The sequence below is a fragment of the Balearica regulorum genome, chromosome 13 (genome assembly GCF_011004875.1).
Source record: "Balearica regulorum gibbericeps isolate bBalReg1 chromosome 13, bBalReg1.pri, whole genome shotgun sequence".
Taxonomy (NCBI): Eukaryota; Metazoa; Chordata; class Aves; order Gruiformes; family Gruidae; genus Balearica; species Balearica regulorum.
This window is the reverse complement of record NC_046196.1, coordinates 11990357-12008018: the sequence shown is the minus strand read 5'-3', so window position 1 is coordinate 12008018 and position 17662 is coordinate 11990357. Positions and strand designations below refer to the sequence as shown.

Here is a 17662-nt window from a genome sequence, read left to right as displayed (position 1 = left end):
TGATGTTTGTCGCTATTGTATGACTCTGTACTGCAGTTACAGGCCAGGATTATGCCTGGAAAACCAGAGGTCTGTTCTGACTGTGATGGAGAAGGAAAGAGCAAACTGTGTTGGAGAAAGCACTGAAATAATGCACTCCTCCATTTCCCATCCCCTGCTTAAATAGGATTGACTGAGACAAAAGCCACTTGCCAGAGATGAAAGCATGTTTCTGTGGAGACCAAAGGTCACTTCTAGCTGCTGGTCATCCTCACAGACATCACTCAAGGGTCAAGCACAGTGATTTAGATGAAGCAAGGAAAAATTAATCTGCTGTGATAGAAACAGTGTCTGTTGCTAACAAAAGCATATTAGAAAATACCTCTAAAATTAATACACTAAAAAGGTCAGCAGGCAGTAGCTTTTAGTAGAGAAGTTTATGGTACTACCCCGTATGCTCAGAACAAGCCACATGTAATCACACAGGGTCAGCACTGTGCTATCATTCTGTCCAGTCTCCCAAGAGGACCTCGTTTCCTATGTTCACTACAGAGAGCGTGGGAATAGATAATTTTGTAGCAGTGATGGAAAGATAGGTTCCACTCAACAGGTGTTTCAGAATCCCTGGTAACTGTGGCTATGTATCTCAAGGATAATCATCTCTTCTCTGATTTGTAGCAGTACTTTTCTATGAGTGGCAGCATAAACAAAATATCTACCTGTAAGTTCACAGTTATGACTGAGTAGGGAAGTATGAGGAAACTGTTTCAGTTTCAGACAAAACCTAGAATAAATTTGGGCATGTCTGTCTCCTGTGAATATAGACCATCTCAGGTGTGTGAAAAGAAAACCTGGGGGGAAAAAAGTACTTATTTCTAATGAAGTTTCCTTATCAGTAAGATGAATGCATTTCCTTTCAATTTTCGTTATAATTCCTGTTTTCTGTGCAAATACTGTTAACTCTGGGGAATAAGCTACCTAGTATACAAAATAATGACATAAACTTAGACTCATTTAGGGATTCTTTGTTATACTTCACCTAACATCACAAAGTCTGAAAGACCTTGAATGTGTCTTGGAATGAAGGGAAAATAGGTGTTGGAGTCTTCATGCTGTACTACCTGGATCCTTGCATTTCCCAACTGGTAATTTGGGACAAAATACAGGTGCATGTTCTATCAGATGTTATCTTGCCTGATAATTTAAAAACCTGGAAAGAAGTAGTCCTGTGGGGTTTTTTGGTTGGTTGGTTTTGCTCAAAGTTTGCATGTGAGAAGGAGGAGACAGGCACTTACACTGATAACAGTGGGTGGGATGAATAGGCACAAGGGGGACTGACTTTAACCCCTGTTCCTTTGGCAACTTTGTAGATGATAAAAATCAGGGCAGAAGGATTAATCTGCTATTCTCACGTTCTGATTCAGAGGTCTTCCTTTTTTTGATTATGATTAGAATCTCTATGAGAGAGACATAAAATTTAAAAGGTTTAAACAAAATTATCTGCTATTTTATGATGGTCACAATGCAAAGAATAAATTTGTGGATCTTCTCAAGAGACAGAACCCTTCTCTCTGCCCTGTCTGAAGTTCCCCCCTTAGGTTAACGAGTGACATCCTGGACGCTACTGAAGTTAGTAGCAATGCTTCATTAGGTCTACTGTTGTATCCAAGACTGCGTCAAGGCATGGCTAGAAAATGGTTATGGAAAAATTCCAGGAAAGTGGCTCCTTTTCTAGGTAGGCATTGAATGATTGCTTAGAACAAGCCTCAATCCAAGCAGTATCAAATGGCTACATGGATGTATTGTGATAACAAAATGAATATGGCATTAAAAAGTATGTCTTCTAAAGGTTGAATGCAAAAAAAAAAAGCCAACAAAACAACCCACCAAAAAAGTAATTGCTATACTAACCTTTCATATTGACATCATTGGGGGGGGGAGGGAAACAAAATAAGATTTTTTTTTTTTTTTTTTTTACATAAAAGCTGCTCTATACATAGTAATTTGCTGGTTAATTCAATAGACTAGAATAGTTCAGTTGGAAGGGACCTATAACGATGATGCAAAAGCAGATCTAAGTGTATCATTTCACTTTGGTCATAAAAAGTCTCATGTGCTGAAGAGTCTTACAATTATTGCTGACAGTATATCAACTCCTAAATGCAATATTGATTACACAGGTGTTATAGGTAGCTTCCTTGGCTGTAGCTTCTCCAGGGACAGGATGCAAATTAGTAAGTACAGTCTTCCCTTCCTGCCACAAGGACCATGACTACTAGATACTGCCAAAAGAGTGGCAGGGGAAAGAGTAACCAATTCTAATGCTTTCTACTCCAATCTTATTAATAAGTACATAGAGCAGATGTTAATTATTTAAGTTGCCTTTCACAGCTGATGTCTGTAGATATAAAAAGAGGAGAAATGCTGCCTTTCATAAATGTACAGGAACATAGATTTACAGAGCCAACCAAAAGAAACTACATAATGAAATGGAAAACACTTTAGCGGGCCAGGTATAAGCTTAGAATAATGAAAGCAAGACAGCCAACTGTCTCTTGGGTGTTCCGAGGTGTTCAAACTTCTCAGTGAAAAGTGAGAGACACAGTTTCACTTTACATTTCTCCCTTGAGTTTTATTCACTTTCACTTGATGTGAAGGTAAGGGGCAAATTGCACGTGGTTAAGGTCCATCTTTAGGACTAACAGAGCCATGGAAGCAGTTTCTGCTGTGGCTGTATTACAAAAATGGCAATGCTCCTTGAATTTTCAAGGACCCTGAACGCACACGGGTTGGCACAATCCCAAGCCCATCTATAGGCTGGGCAAGGAAGGGATTGAAAGCAGCCCCGAGGAGAAGGACTTGGGGGTATTGATTAATGAGAAGCTCAACATGAGCCGGCAGTGTGCGCTTGAAGCCCAGAAAGCCAACCGTGTCCTGGGCTGCATCAAAAGAAGTGCGACCAGCAGGTCGAGGGAGGTGATCCTGCCCCTCTACTCCGCTCTTGTGAGACCCCACCTGGAGTACTGCCTCCAGCTCTGGGGGCCACAGTACAGGAGAGACATGGGGCTGTTGGAGTGAGTCCAGAGGAGGGCCACGAAGCTGATCAGAGCGATGGAGCACCTCTCCTATGAAGACAGGCTGAGAGAGTTGGGATTGTTCAGCCTGGAGAAAAGAAAGCTCCGGGGAGATCTAATTGCGGCTTTCCAGTACCTGAAGGGGGCCTGCAGGAAAGATGGTGAGGGACTGTTTATCAGGGAGTGTAGTGACAGGACAAGGGGTAATGGGTTTAAGCTGAAGGAGGGTCGATTTAGATGAGATGTTAGCAAGAAATTCTTTCCTGTTACAGTGGTGAGGCACTGGCACAGGTTGCCCAGAGAGGTTGTGGAGGCCCCATCCCTGGAAGTGTTTAAGGCCAGGTTGGATGAGGCTTTGGGCAAAGTGGTCTAGTGCAGGGTGTCCCTGCCACAGCAGGGGGCCTGGAACTAGATGATCTTTAAGGTCCCTTCCAACCCAAACCATTCTATGATTCTATGAAATAGAAAAAATTAAATTCTAACAAAGTAGAATACTCTCTGGACAGAAGTGTCACATGCACAGTGAGACTTTTAAATTCATGGTCTCCTGCTATTAGACCCAAAGCACCTTTCCCTAAGTCCAGATTAATGTTGATAGGAACTTGGTGGAGAAGCAGCCTTGTTTCATTCAAATGTGCAACTGCTTTACAGGACTACAGAGAGTAAGCTATGCAATTGTTACAGGCTTTTCTGAAATACACAGTTCCTCAATGTTCAGAAAGTGTTAAGAACAAACCTTTATTGCCTTTTCTTCACCAATAACAATTTTGTGCTGCACATGCAATATGTAGCAAAATTGTAGGAAAAAAGTTAAGGCCAGCCTGTTTGGTAAAGTTGCATGAAAATGAGGGGTTACAGCGGGAGATGCTAGGTATCTTCAGTATAAAGGTTGTTTCTACCTATTTTTACTAAAATCTTATGATTGGCAAAATTATTATCAGATAGAAACTCAGCATCCATGAAACAACTTGTTATAATCTGCCTACTTCTTTTTAACAGTGTGTCTAATTTAAAGATGAATTACACCTGTACCGAGGGAGAGGAAAAGTTGCCCAATGATGAACTGGAGTGTAAAATATGTTACCGGAAATTTACTGTTCACAGTCGTAAACCCAAAATCTTGGATTGCCTTCACAGAATTTGTGCTAGATGTTTGACTAAAATACTTCATATAAGAGATGGGCCTCTCTGTGTTAGCTGTCCCTTTTGCCGCCGTGAAACAGAGTTGCATGAAGACAAAGTTGAAGGACTCCCCAATGACACAAACATTATGTCCAAGCTCATAGTAAAAGACAAAACAACATGGAATTCTGACTGTAAAGAAGTAGTTTTAACACCAAAAAACTTGGTTTCCTCAAGTTTTTCCCGTGGATCATCAAACTGCTTAGTAATTACAATTATGGAAGTACAAACAGACTCCCCAAGAGTTCCCAGTCAAAGTACTGCATCGGATTATTATGCTGATCGTGGCACTGAGTCAGTATCTCTAAGTTCTCGGAGTTGGCTGGACCAAGATCTCTTTTCAAAGCTATGCAAGCATGTACCCAGCACACTGGTATGGCTGCTTGGATTTCTTTACTTTGGTTCGCTCCCTCTTGGGATCTATTTACTAGTGATTCAGAAAGTGACCCTAGGTGTTGTTTGTATGAGTTTTGTTCCCTCCAGTCTAACCATACGTCTCCTGTACAGCTTCTGCCAGTGCCTCTGCAATGGAATTTGTGACTACTCTTCACAAAGCTGATACACGGTGTTTTATCAATTGGTAATTTTTTAGCTGAACTATAACAACTTGACCGCAAACTTTAACCTTTATGGACAGTTAAATGCGTATAGTATGACATACATGTATTTTTGTTAAAGCCCAATAACTTGTGTGAATACTGGCAAAATGACAACATGGTATTGTTGTGGTTTTTCTTTTACTAAAATGATGGTGGTTACTATCACCTGATTCTGAAGTTACAAATGGTTTTAGACCACCATCTCATGAACTGTGAATAGAACAGATATTTGAAGGTTATTTATTGTTTAAAAAAAGACAAAAAAACAAACAGCCTGTTTTTATCGAATACATTGTCACTGTTTTTAAAAACAGGTGGAGATCAGAAATGCTCTGTGTATGGTTATCACTTTTTAAAAAAAAGTTCAAATCTCTTCTGATGTCAAATGGAAATAAAGTTGCATTAAATATTCTGCTCTACAATCAGATTTTTCAGAAAAGTTTTGATTTATTAGTATTATGACAAAGAAGCTTGTAGTTGAATCTTAAAGGGCCAACTAAAGAATCTTTTTTAAGTGAGCTTTAATATTTTTCATTATTCAATATGTCTGAAAAATTATCTTACATAAGCCAAAATATATAAAAGTAGGAATGAACCTAATTTGCTTTCAGAATTAAGAAAAAACAAAGTAAATTTTGTTCCCTTAATATAGCTCCTGCGCAAAAAATATTTCTTTTTCTGAATATTTGTATTCAACCTATTTGATAGTGCTCTACTGTTATTTTCTAAATTTCATATGGTTGTACTGATAACCTACAAAATTTTTTGCACAGTGAATGACTTTATAGTTTGTTTACAGTAACTGCTAAATTCCAACCTAAAAATGTGTATTTATAAAAGAGAATAATTTTTAATTTGCTACTTAAACGAGGCATACACAGTTTAAAAATATGTAATAAAGCTGTGTGTATAAATATTGACATGAGTTTGGGGTTTATTTTAGCAATAACCTGTTATTTAGCTTTAAAGACTTTCACAGCGATTCTGCGTTTAATAACAGATCTACCAGATCTTGATTTATTTTGAGACTTCTCAATGAAAAACAAAAACCACAGGATTTTTGTTAATTTACTTTCTCCAAAAGAATTCATTAGAAGGAAGAACTCTGGACCAGAAGACCAGATCCACTTTTATGTGCAAAGCACAAATGACCTGTCTTCAGAGAGAAGCGATCTAAAGGGAATGGAATTGCTAGCTTTTGAACAGCCACTGTCCATAAGGTTGTGCTTCCAGTGAAGAACTGCTGTCCCACCTAACCTTCCTTTTTTCCTTCCCTCAAATAACATTTGCAGCGATGGGAAAGAAGCCCCAGAGAATCTTTTGACACACACAGGGTATGTCTGGCCTGTAACGTAGTTTTGGATGAGCTTGTGCCTGCTGAGATATAGGGCAACGAATTCATCAAAAGGTAAATGTAAAATACTTGGTTATGTCTAAAAAGTAGAGAATACAGACTCACATTGTAGGCACTTGTAAGTAACTGAAACCTATAGGCTAGAAGCTTTTTCTCTTGTCATAACGTGAGGAATGTGTGCTCTAATTCATATAATATAATTTGTATTTCTTATCCTATATCTCACTGAAATAGCTAAAGATGGCTAAAAACCAATGCAAAACACTTTTAAAAGAAATTTCTTAAGGTAAGAAATAGCATGGCACTCACATTACCAATAGCTACACCACCCTTTCAGAAAAATAAATGCATTTTAAATCCTATTCTTGCTGGAAACAGATTACGCCTAAATACCTCATAAGAGATTTATCCTGTAACGTGACATACAGGGCAGTTACCCAATCTGTGATTTCCTGAAGCAGCTGACAGAAGTATTCCCCAAGCTGATATAACCAGACTGGTGAGACCTCCAACTTTTCTCATTCAACTAAGCAGGAAATGTGTAACCTTAAAGTAAGCTACTGTTCACGTTTCATGGCTGTTAGAATTGTGCATGAACTGTGGAGGCAAACATACATCTTCCAAGCGAAGAATCCTTTTGCCTTTCCACATTCACCTGCATTTTTATCAGCAGCACCTGAAAAAGCAGTGTGCGCAATATGGCCTGTTCAGTTTGAGGAACTGCATCACATATTGGGATTGAAAAAAGTCTTGTGACAAAGAACCAAACTAAAAAATTGACAATGGGTTTAGACTTAAGAAAATACTTTTATAGGTAAAACAAAAGAATCCCCATAACTTTCCACAAGCCACCTCAGAGATCAAATTAATAAAGCTTCTATTTAGAAAAGTGGATTACCTGACTGGAGGTGTTTAAGAAATTGAGGTGTTTTCAGCAAAGAAATAAATTATACTACCCTTTAGCAAAGTTCAACTAATACAATAACCAAGAAGTATATATTTTAATGTGTTTTGGGACTGTTTAAGCCCCCTGCTTTACTGACAAAAATTAAGAACCAAAAAGTTTTGCAAGTAGATTAGTCTTACTTTTGCTAAATAGAAACAGCAATGTTTAAGAACACTTACAGGCTGGTTTTTTTAACTTCCATTAACAGTTGATGGGTTAAGAAGGATTTTTTTATTTTATTAGGTTTTGTACTTAAAATTCACAGCAGGTATTGTGTGTAAATATTCTTAATTTTATGCAATTCTTTTCTCTATCCATTATAGTAGTCACAGATCTATTAAACTGCAGAAAATCTGTATTTAAGAATTCAAGCTGTTGTCTTGGTAAGGGAGATGTTTTCTAAATTTAGATAGACATAAATGAGGGTGAAAAAATGGCTAAAAACTTTTTATAGCTGTATTAGTAAAATTGGAGAATTCTTTTATGGTAGTGTTTCATACATTTAGGTATTTTTCTGAAGGGTTACTTACAAATTCTAGCTATTTTTCAGCTTATTGCTCTCTCTTTACATCTGTAATTTGGTTTGTTTTCTTTGTTGCTAATTCCTGGGCTGTGTTGATCCTTACAAGGAAAGTGCAGAAGGAGTTGGGCTCCATTAACGTAGTGGTGCACATTTGTGTCATCTGAGGCAGGAATACCAGCATAGGTCTCAACTGAAAAAGTGCAATGTATGGAGAGGCTCTGCTTTTGGGTAAACTGCACAAACTTGACTTAGTACAAAACAGCTTTTGAAAGTAATTTATATTACTTTCTGTGTACAAAAACCAATATGCCAGATATCCTTCTCCTTCCTTTTTTGAATTTACAGTAAAAGCAATTACTGTAACATTAAAGATGTTAAAACATAAAAGTTTCAAATGCATTTCACACTATTCACCGTGATACTGCAGTTACGCACTATGCTTTGTATTTGTTTAGAGAGTTGTAAAGATAACCTACAATGTATTCTCTAACTAGGCTAGATGTCTGAACGTTCTCCGAATTTCTAAACCTCCTACCCTATGGCCATACAAAAGTACTTGAGGGTAACTGTACTGAAGAGATGTTTTTCATTTTCCCAAATCTAGTTGTAATGGACTTCAAGTTGAAGCATTAGTACAGCCTCAAAAAAATAGGAGAGAGAATAATTGGGCTACACTACAGAGCAAAAATGAAATACAAATAAAGTATAATTTTTAATTCTTTTTACAACTAGTCATAATTCTCTAGGTAACGATGTAAATGTAATAACCTGGCAGACATGCAATGTACAAATACAATGAAAAAAGATAGTTGTGAAAATTATGATAATCTATTTTGCTTTTTAAAAACGTTTTATAAAATAATCCATATGTCTTTCATTACAACCCTGACACAGATTAACTTCTGACTTTTCTCATTAAAAAAAACAGAATGTTTTACGTAATATTTAGCTTAGAAATACTGCTTACCTTAACTTTTTCTTCCAGTCTCCCTAAGCGTAGACTGCCTTCTACTATTTTGTTGAGAACACCATGATTCTCATTTTCCAAACATCTGGCCTGCAAACATACAGTATATATAAATCAATGTAATCATTACTTCAGGCAGGGCAGACAAAATACATACACTGAGGAAGACAAAGCTATTCTGTTTTGAGTTCCAACAGTCTGAAGAACCAAGATGGAAAAAGAATCCTGAAAATTATTCTAGTAATGGCTAATTAATAATTTGTCATCTGACTGCAAATAGTGTCTCACTAACAAAATACCTTGAAACGGGTTTATTCTGAAAGGATCATAGCTATTGGTATTGTAAACCCAACCAATTCTGCATATTTTTCTACAGATGTATGTATGTACATTTAGAGATCCCATTTGTATGCATGAAACTCATCCTTCCGGGTCAGGTGTAATAGTCTGCTCTCAAAAGAGCCCTTAAAGTTGGCAGGGGTTCAGGCAAGGAGTCTGACATGTGGCTTACGAAATGCTTCTGTCTTATGACTGTTTCCATCGCTTCATAAGCACTACATTCTCTCTCTCAGATATAAAAAGTAAACCAAACAAAAACTGCCTAAGCTGTAAACAATGAAATAATTTTAAAACTATAAAAGGTTTCAACTGTTAAATCCACTGAAAGCATTCAAGAAAGAAATAACCAGGTTTTAGAATCAGCAATGTCTTACCACCCTGAACTACCCACATCATTCCAGAGAAGCTTCTCCTTTCACGTAAGTCAAAACTAACTAGCATTGCTGGATTCTGTGAGCTTCCTGCTCAGACAGTGACATTTTGATTTACTGTGTGGTAGCTGAATCATACAGTACAATAAAAGAATCATTTTGACAGCTGCTAACTCCGGATTACAGTTCATCATCAGTGTCAAAATTGTTTTAAATATATTTGTTGCTGCTGTGTTTTACTCTTACTGGATTTATAAGTAAGTAGGCTGTCACTGTTCCTGGAAGCAGTAAATGTAAGACTATCCATTTATGTTTGTGGAGATGTGGTTACTATGGATTTTGGGTTTTGTATCCTTATTAAGTAAGAATATAGGCTAATTTCTTAGAGTGCTGTACCCTTTCTTCTCCTCTCCCTGTTCTCCTGGATTAAATCTGCATAAAATGAATTTCAATGCTTTAATTTAGTTAGTGAATTAAAAAATAATAAGGCTAGAATAATAGCAGTAGCTGAACTGAGTAAATAAACTTGTTATTACTGAATTTTGAAGTGGGGGGAACAATAATACTTTTTTAATTATACATCATGGTCAGTAGTGGTTTTTTCATAATCATTATGGTCTGGCTGTAATTGTTTTTTTGGTGTTTTGTAGGCCTTCCCATTAGATAAGTGTATCAGATTACCTGACTACAAGATACCTGCAGTTAAACATTCTGCCAAGGTAGGTTTTAAGTTCAGCAATTAAAATTAGGAACAGATTGTTCTGATTAAGCTCTACCAGGCAGCAAACTAAACTGGATATTTAAAGGTTTTACTGATACTAGACTATTTCAATAGAAAAGTTAGTCTCAGAGTATCCCTGCTGTCAGCCCAGACACAGTGAAATAAAAAAAAAAAAAAAAAAAGCAAGACTGTGCACTGTCTAGTATCTAAGTCACAAACTGGAGAAATAATGGACAGCAAGAAAGCATGTAATGTAAGCAAGTATGCAAGTAAGTGTGTAAGCAATGTCCAAGTGGAAAACAGTGACAAGTGGCGTCCCTCAGGGGTCGGTACTGGGACCGGCACTGTTCAACATCTTTGTCAGCGACATGGACAGTGGGATGGAGTGCATCCTCATCAGCAAGTTTGCTGACGACACCAAGCTGTGTGGTGTGGTCGACATGCTGGAGGGAAGGGATGCCATCCAGAGGGACCTGGACAGGCTGGAGAGGTGGGCCCATGCAAACCGCATGAAGTTCAACAAGGCCAAGTGCAAGGTCCTGCACGTGGGTTGGCGCAATCCCAAGCCCATCTATAGGCTGGGCAAGGAAGGGATTGAAAGCAGCCCCGAGGAGAAGGACTTGGGGGTATTGATTGATGAGAAGCTCAACATGAGCCGGCAGTGTGCGCTTGCAGCCCAGAAAGCCAACCGTGTCCTGGGCTGCATCAAAAGAAGTGCGACCAGCAGGTCAAGGGAGGTGATCCTGCCCCTCTACTCCGCTCTTGTGAGACCCCACCTGGAGTACTGCCTCCAGCTCTGGGGGCCCCAGTACAGGAGAGACATGGGGCTGTTGGAGCGAGTCCAGAGGAGGGCCACGAAGCTGATCAGAGCGATGGAGCACCTCTCCTATGAAGACAGGCTGAGAGAGTTGGGATTGTTCAGCCTGGAGAAAAGAAGGCTCCGGGGAGATCTAATTGCGGCTTTCCAGTACCTGAAGGGGGCCTGCAGGAAAGATGGTGAGGGACTGTTTATCAGGGAGTGTAGTGACAGGACTAGGGGTAACGGGTTTAAGTTGAAGGAGGGTCGATTTAGATGAGATGTTAGCAAGAAATTCTTTCCTGTTACAGTGGTGAGGCACTGGAACAGGTTGCCCAGAGAGGTTGTGGAGGCCCCATCCCTGGAAGTGTTTAAGACCAGGTTGGATGAGGCTTTGGGCAAAGTGGTCTAGTGGAGGGTGTCCCTGCCTGCAGCAGGGGGGTTGGAACTAGATGATCTTTAAGGTCCCTTCCAACCCAAACCATTCTATGATTCTATGTAGCAGCATCATACACGTACAAACGAGAATGTGATTCAAAAGGAAGACACAAATTCTTGTTTGCATGACAGGACTGGCTTCTAATTACTGGATCAGCTTATACCTGTCTAAAGAAAGATAGGCCATAGTTGATTGCATTTTGGGCTACTTTCCGTGGACATACTCTGAGCTTTTTGCATGTGTGTGAAACTTGATTTTTTAGTTTGTGCTTTCAGCTGCAGGTTTCAGAAGGGAAGACTATGATGTCAAATACTGCACACTTGCAAAGATAGGGTTTACACTACCTTGTGGTAATTAAGGTTAAGACATCTTTCCTTCTGAAACAGGCTTTTACTGCAAAAAAGTATTCTGAACATCTACTAGGGTGTTATTAAGCCAAATGGAACACCTTGATCTCTGTGGTATTTCTAATGTGGTATGCTGAATATTTGAAAGTAGATATACCAGAGATTGAGAGATAAGAACCAGTTCCCCTAATTCCTAGGAGACATTTATTGTGCCTCGTTTCACAATCCTAAGTCCAGTTTGCAGTGATCAAAGATTTGAGTTGGGTCACCATAGTTGTTCTTCTAGAATTAGGAATTAACCACTACAGAATCTTTTCACGTAACACTGATGACAACCTTTGTCTACTACTTGAACAACAGAAGCAAAAGCAGCTTTATTTTAAGAAAGTTTTGTGAAATGGTTTCCAGGACCAATTTGAAGACAGACTATATGTAAAATTGAAATTGCATTCAAGATCTTGCAAAGGAAACAAAGTGTGCCTATAAAAAGCCCAGCAACTTCCATGCCAGGCATTTCCACTAACTGGAAGTTGTTCCAAAACTCTCCACCAGCCTGTCAAAATGACTGCTCTCCAGAAAGGAGCAATAGTGTGCATGTGCTTCCGCAGCAGAAGGTCCACACAGATCACTTCAAGGATAATAGTTTACCTTTAGATTCAGAAATGTGTATTCAAAATTAATGTTATCGCGTGCTATTTTTCAACAATTGAAGCCATCTCTAAAATCAGATTAAGAAACTCTTTTAAACCTGATGTATGCCACTGCAGACCTTAATGCTGATGTGAGTTAAGGCTTAATTACGTTATCTCTAGAAATTAGGGTAGTTGCTTTTAACCACTCTTCTAGAAAATAACCTTTTACTGCTTCTATCCTATTTGCTATTTAAATAACTAAATCCTTAAACTGAAATTACAGCTTTCTTTTTTGGCAATTCAAATTAAAGATAAGTTATGCTAGTAGGATGTTAATTGTGTGAAATATCAATTAAGTAATATTAATTATTTAAAGATAATTACCAAAAATATAAGGTGATTACGTTCCTGAGCTATCTTCTCCACCAAACCAATAAGGTTTGTTAGATAGTGATGGGCTGCAACTTCTTTTTCCATTGCTTCCTCCAACTGCAGTTTCAAAAGACCTATTTTCTTCTTTAATCGCCTATAAAATAAACAGAAAAAAAGAAATTCTTAGATTGGAAATTAATAATGGCATTAAAAGAACTTGCATTGCATGTGCAAATCAACTTGTACAGGTCTCAAACGATCAAATATACTGTTAGAGACACTGGCTCAAAATATTTGCAATGCTGAAAGTATCATTTTCCACTTTTTGGGGCTGTTTTTCTTTACAATGTGTTGTGTCACTAACAACAGTAACAATGACTCAAAAGAACAATTTGTGCAATGGCTACAAGCTCATATTTCTTAAGAAATACAAAAATAATATTGGTTTTAATTTTTAAAGTATTGTAAGCCCAACTCTGAACCACTCAGGTGCATGAGGTCTGCAAATAGCGTAATACCCTATTTTTCAAGTGAGTATACAAATGATTAATTGCTATAGCTAACTGCTAGCGTTAAAGATATATTCTTAATTGCATGTAGACATAGTAAAGTATGCATGAAAACACACAAAGCTTAGGAAAGTTGCTTGATGACCAGGCCTTTAGATTTGACAAAGATATGTTTAGGAAACATGGTTTTTCTGTAGTAGGTAGAAATTACACACTGTGGGATGACAGACAATACTTTTACAGATATTTCTACTATTTTTAGAAATACAAGTATATCTATACAGGAAAATGAGAATGTGATATGACCTGTTTGTCTTTTGTGTCATTTCCACCTCCGTTTCCAGGATCTTGTTGTCAGCCATGAAGTTGTTTTTCTCTAAAAGCAGTTTCTTGTTTTGAGTTTGCAGTGATGTTATCTTTCCCATTAGATCTTCCACCTCACAGCGCTTTATCTCCTGCTCCTGTTGTAAATGGCTGCAAAAACCAACAGCGTTGAACAGGTGCCATGTATAGACTTACTTCACTAAAAAGCTATGTTACAGTCAAATGTTGAAGGTATGAAAAAGATACATTGAGAATGCTTAATGTTCAGTGGTGACATAAAAGAGAGGGATTACAATCTCGTGACATATCAAATCACGAATGAAACATAAGGCAAACAAAATTATTCAAATAATTAATCCTGACTGCACTTGAAATAGAATTTAAAAAAAATATCCTATATAGTCCAAATGTATTCCCTTCCTAATTTTTTTTCAAAGAAATTGCTAGCATAGCAATGCCAAAAAAGAAGGTCTGAGACTCCTCAGGAAGGCACTGTACCAAGAAACAGTAACTTGTGCTATCCTAAGGCTTGAGAGCAAACAAATTTACAGAATGTCTTTAGAAAAACATTACAGGCTATGCTGCATGACAGCACTTTTGTGTTGTGCTGTTACGTGTTATTTCCATATTGTAAAGATTGAAGAAACTTAGTATTTTTAGTTTAGAATTTCAGGATCCTTCAGACATTTTCCCAAAGATGGGAACAAAAGAATGAGAACATTTTATATATAGTGTTGATAGAAGTAATTAGATTTGACAAAAATGGTATTTTTAATACCTCCTCTTCTACTATTTTAAAAGGTACATTTAGCAGTATGTACTCTATGGCAGAAACAATTCTACTGATGTCTCTCCATCTGGGATTTCCTTCTGTAATTTTAATTGTCTATAAAAAGTGAGACAGTATTTCTGAAATATTTCTTTACCTTTCTGTGTACTTTAGTAGTTACCTTCCTAGATTACCAGCATAAGTTTCCACTTGCCTCCTACCTACAGAATGATGTGTGTACAGATCTGTTCATGTGAATGCTTTGCAGAATTGTTTCTCTGTGCACAGTATGTAAACTCATACCTCTTTAAATCATTCACCAAAGCAAAGTGCTCCTCTGCTGCTATTCTGCTATCAAGTTTGGCTTTCAGCTCTTCACATGTAGAACGCAAAACTTCTAACTGCTTCTGGTATTCTGCTATCTCTTCTTCTTGACTCTGTTTCTTATCTTCTAAGATTATTATCTGTTTGGTCAATTTTGAAGCTTTTGGGAGGGGAAAAAAAGACAAATAATTGAGTACAGCAGAATTAACTCAACCACCTAGTGAAACTCCCAACTAAACCAGTAATATGTTAATTCGTATTTATTCATAGAATTATGTAACAGTGGATTTGTCAGTTTGGTTTGTATTTTAACAGTTTGGATTTTTCTTTTGCTGTCTCAAGCAGTTTGTTTTGGCAAAGTGCCAAAACTTAAAGACTACTTCTTTTCAGGGCTGTGAGTTATTTGCTCATTGAAATATTTTACTCTGATAAATGCTCTGATTCAGATTTTACTAATACATGAAAAAAACCTAAAATGGATCATGACTTTTGTAGTCTAGTAGATGGGGCACACATCTAGAGACTGCCTAGTTTCTGTTCACTGATCTCTGAATTTTTCCTGTAGTATAATCACTGGATACACTGCCACAGCAGTTGAATGGAAGATCAGGGCTCTTGTTTCCTTGTGAGAACTCCAACAATAGATAACAAAATATGTCACTGTTTAATAGGGATGTTCTGACAGCTCATATGAGATCAAGCTATTTTGAGATTTGGAAAGAGGAACACCTGATTTTACGGTATTGTCTGGCCTTGGGTGTGATGAATTATCTTCTAAACACAGATGGATATAGAGAAATAAAACTCTAAACAAGAAACTGAGAAACTTTAAAAGCAGAAATTGGGATGGGTGGCAGATGAATAAAAAAAGTCAGAATTCGAGTTTTGCTATATAGGTTCACTTAAGGAAACTGTTCTCATCAGCGACTTACGTTAATTGCACATAAGTAAATGTTTTTCAGGACATCCTAATCTGTGAATTAAGATTCAATTTCGCTTTTTAAACTTCACTAAGAAATCTTACTTTCAGTTTTGGGATTTTAAACTATAACATGCTTGTTCTCTTTCTAATATCCAGTCAGAAGGCTATTAACAAGAAATATCCAGAGGAATTGGCTGATGCAAAAAATAACTAGCAGCAGAAAAATTAATCTTGGTCAAGAAATAATATTTACAGGCAAGACAAGGAATATCAAGTGTTCTGAATTTATGCAAATACAAACCTCTGATTAAACAGCAAGAGATAACAGATTATTATTACTTGAAGATGCACGTAAATTTAAGCAGTATCAAATTATAAAACTGTAAAATCAAATACTGCTACTTATAATTAACTATATTAAGTGATAAGCATTGTATACAAAGCAGAAAATTAAAAACCCTACAAATTTTAAATTAAACATTTAAATAAGCAAATAATACCTCACAAATACCAACTTGTAATGTTAAAAAGTGCTTTTTAATTACAAAAATGAGTGTATTGGTGTTTAACAGTCCTTGTCACTTTTTCAGAGGAAGCAAGTCAAAATGGAGTATGCTGTATAGTGTCAATAGATGACACTGACGCAGTATCAGTTGACATCCAGAGCTTGATCTCGTATTAGTGTTACCTGCATTTAGCAATGCTTTGTAGGCATATATGAAGTTGCAAAAAAACCCCAAAACACCCCCACAAACAAAACCCCAAACCTGCAGTACCATTTTCTGTGTGGTTCATATGATGAGCAACTCAAGTACTTTACCTTCCTGAACATGTTGTCTGTGACTATCTTTTGCTTTAGCTTGCTGAATTTCGAGTTGCTCCATCAACAATCCATTTTCTTCCAAGACCAGCTTGGCCTGAGTTTGCAGCTGCTGCCTGCAACGACAACCAGCTTATAAATAAAATATAATTCAAATATTAATTTATGTCCAAAGAAAAAACACAACTGACTTCTAACAGTGTAAACGTATAAAATCATATTTGAACCTCTTTAAAGAAACAAATAAAAACCCCTAATTGAAAGCAATGTCAGGACCCAAGGTAAGCTCATTAGAGACACGAACTCACAATCCTCAAAACGTAAATTATTTTAAATAATGTTTAAAATCTTTGACTAAAGCAAAAATTCCCTATAGAAATAAGAAAAAAAAAAATATGTGTGAATTGGAATTGTAGCATCATAGAATGTCTGAGGTTGGAAGGGACCTCTGGAGGCCATCTGGTCCACCCCTCCAGCTCAAGCAGGGGCACCTACAGCTGGCTGCCCAGGACCATGTCATAGAATCATAGAATGGTTGATTACCTCTAGCGATGGAGACTCCCCAAACTCTCTGGACAGCTTGTTGCAGTGCTCACAGTGAAAAACTGTTTCCTTATGTTCAGAGGGAATCTCCTGTGTTTCAGCTTGTGCCCATCACCTCCTGTCCTGTCACAGGGCACCACTGAAAAGAGCCTGGCTCTGTCTTTACATTCTTTCCTCAGGCACTTGTACACAGTGATAGGATCCCCCCTTAGCCTTCTCTTCTCTAGGCAAAACAGTCCCAGCTCTCAGACTTTTCTCATACAAGAGAATTAAAGCTACATAATGGTGCCAGATGACTTGGAGACGGCCATGTAACTAGTAACTGAACCAAATCCGTTTTCAAAACATGCAATACATTTTTGGATAGGATTCGGATCTACTTGGCTTTGATCTTTGGAAAAATACTGCCAGTGTGTTTTATAGGCCTGTAAAGAAGATGGGCATTTAAAGTGGACTATCCTGAGCAGAGAACTTAACTCTGTGCTTTACAACTAGTATTAATTCAGCTTTTGAGAAAACCAGTATCAGTCTTTCTGATGTTAACAAAAGCTTAAGAAACTATTTGCTGTTCTAATAATAGCTTAAAAAGTTGGTATTAGCCAGAATGCAAGTAGAAATACACTACAAGAGTCAGATGATGTCACATGAATTTAAACTCAAGAATTGTCATCAATCAGTAAAAGTAGCCTAAACCCAAACAAAATGTGGCCAGACTGTGACCAAGAATTTCTGATGACAGTAACTAATACAACATATATCTACTTTGTTCATGCATCCCACTGTATATAGATGTAGATAGGGACAATTTTC

The 17662-nt window shown here is 37.5% G+C and overlaps 2 protein-coding genes across 4 annotated transcripts in view; one reads left to right on the top strand and one right to left on the bottom strand.

The window, feature by feature from the left end:
- The window catches only part of LOC104630050 (E3 ubiquitin-protein ligase RNF182), a 29536-nt gene extending 23836 nt beyond the window's left edge, over positions 1–5700 (top strand). For both annotated transcript variants that reach the window (XM_075765429.1, XM_075765430.1), the window contains one exon: positions 4053–5700. In XM_075765429.1, the coding sequence (XP_075621544.1) occupies positions 4053–4794 (742 nt within the window). In that variant the 3' untranslated portion in view covers positions 4795–5700. The remainder of the gene's footprint in view (positions 1–4052) is intronic.
- CEP89 (centrosomal protein 89) overlaps positions 1–17662 on the bottom strand; it is a 43348-nt gene that overhangs the window by 12344 nt on the left and 13342 nt on the right. The window contains exons 13-17 of one of the 2 annotated variants that reach the window (XM_075765426.1): positions 16310–16421; positions 14547–14727; positions 13457–13624; positions 12654–12795; positions 8625–8714 (exon numbers count right to left, since the gene is read on the bottom strand). In XM_075765426.1, coding sequence (XP_075621541.1) covers positions 8625–8714; positions 12654–12795; positions 13457–13624; positions 14547–14727; positions 16310–16421 — 693 coding nt within the window. Of the gene's footprint in view, positions 1–8624; positions 8715–12653; positions 12796–13456; positions 13625–14546; positions 14728–16309; positions 16426–17662 lie in introns of both variants that reach the window. The other variant, XM_075765427.1, reaches the window with a different exon arrangement.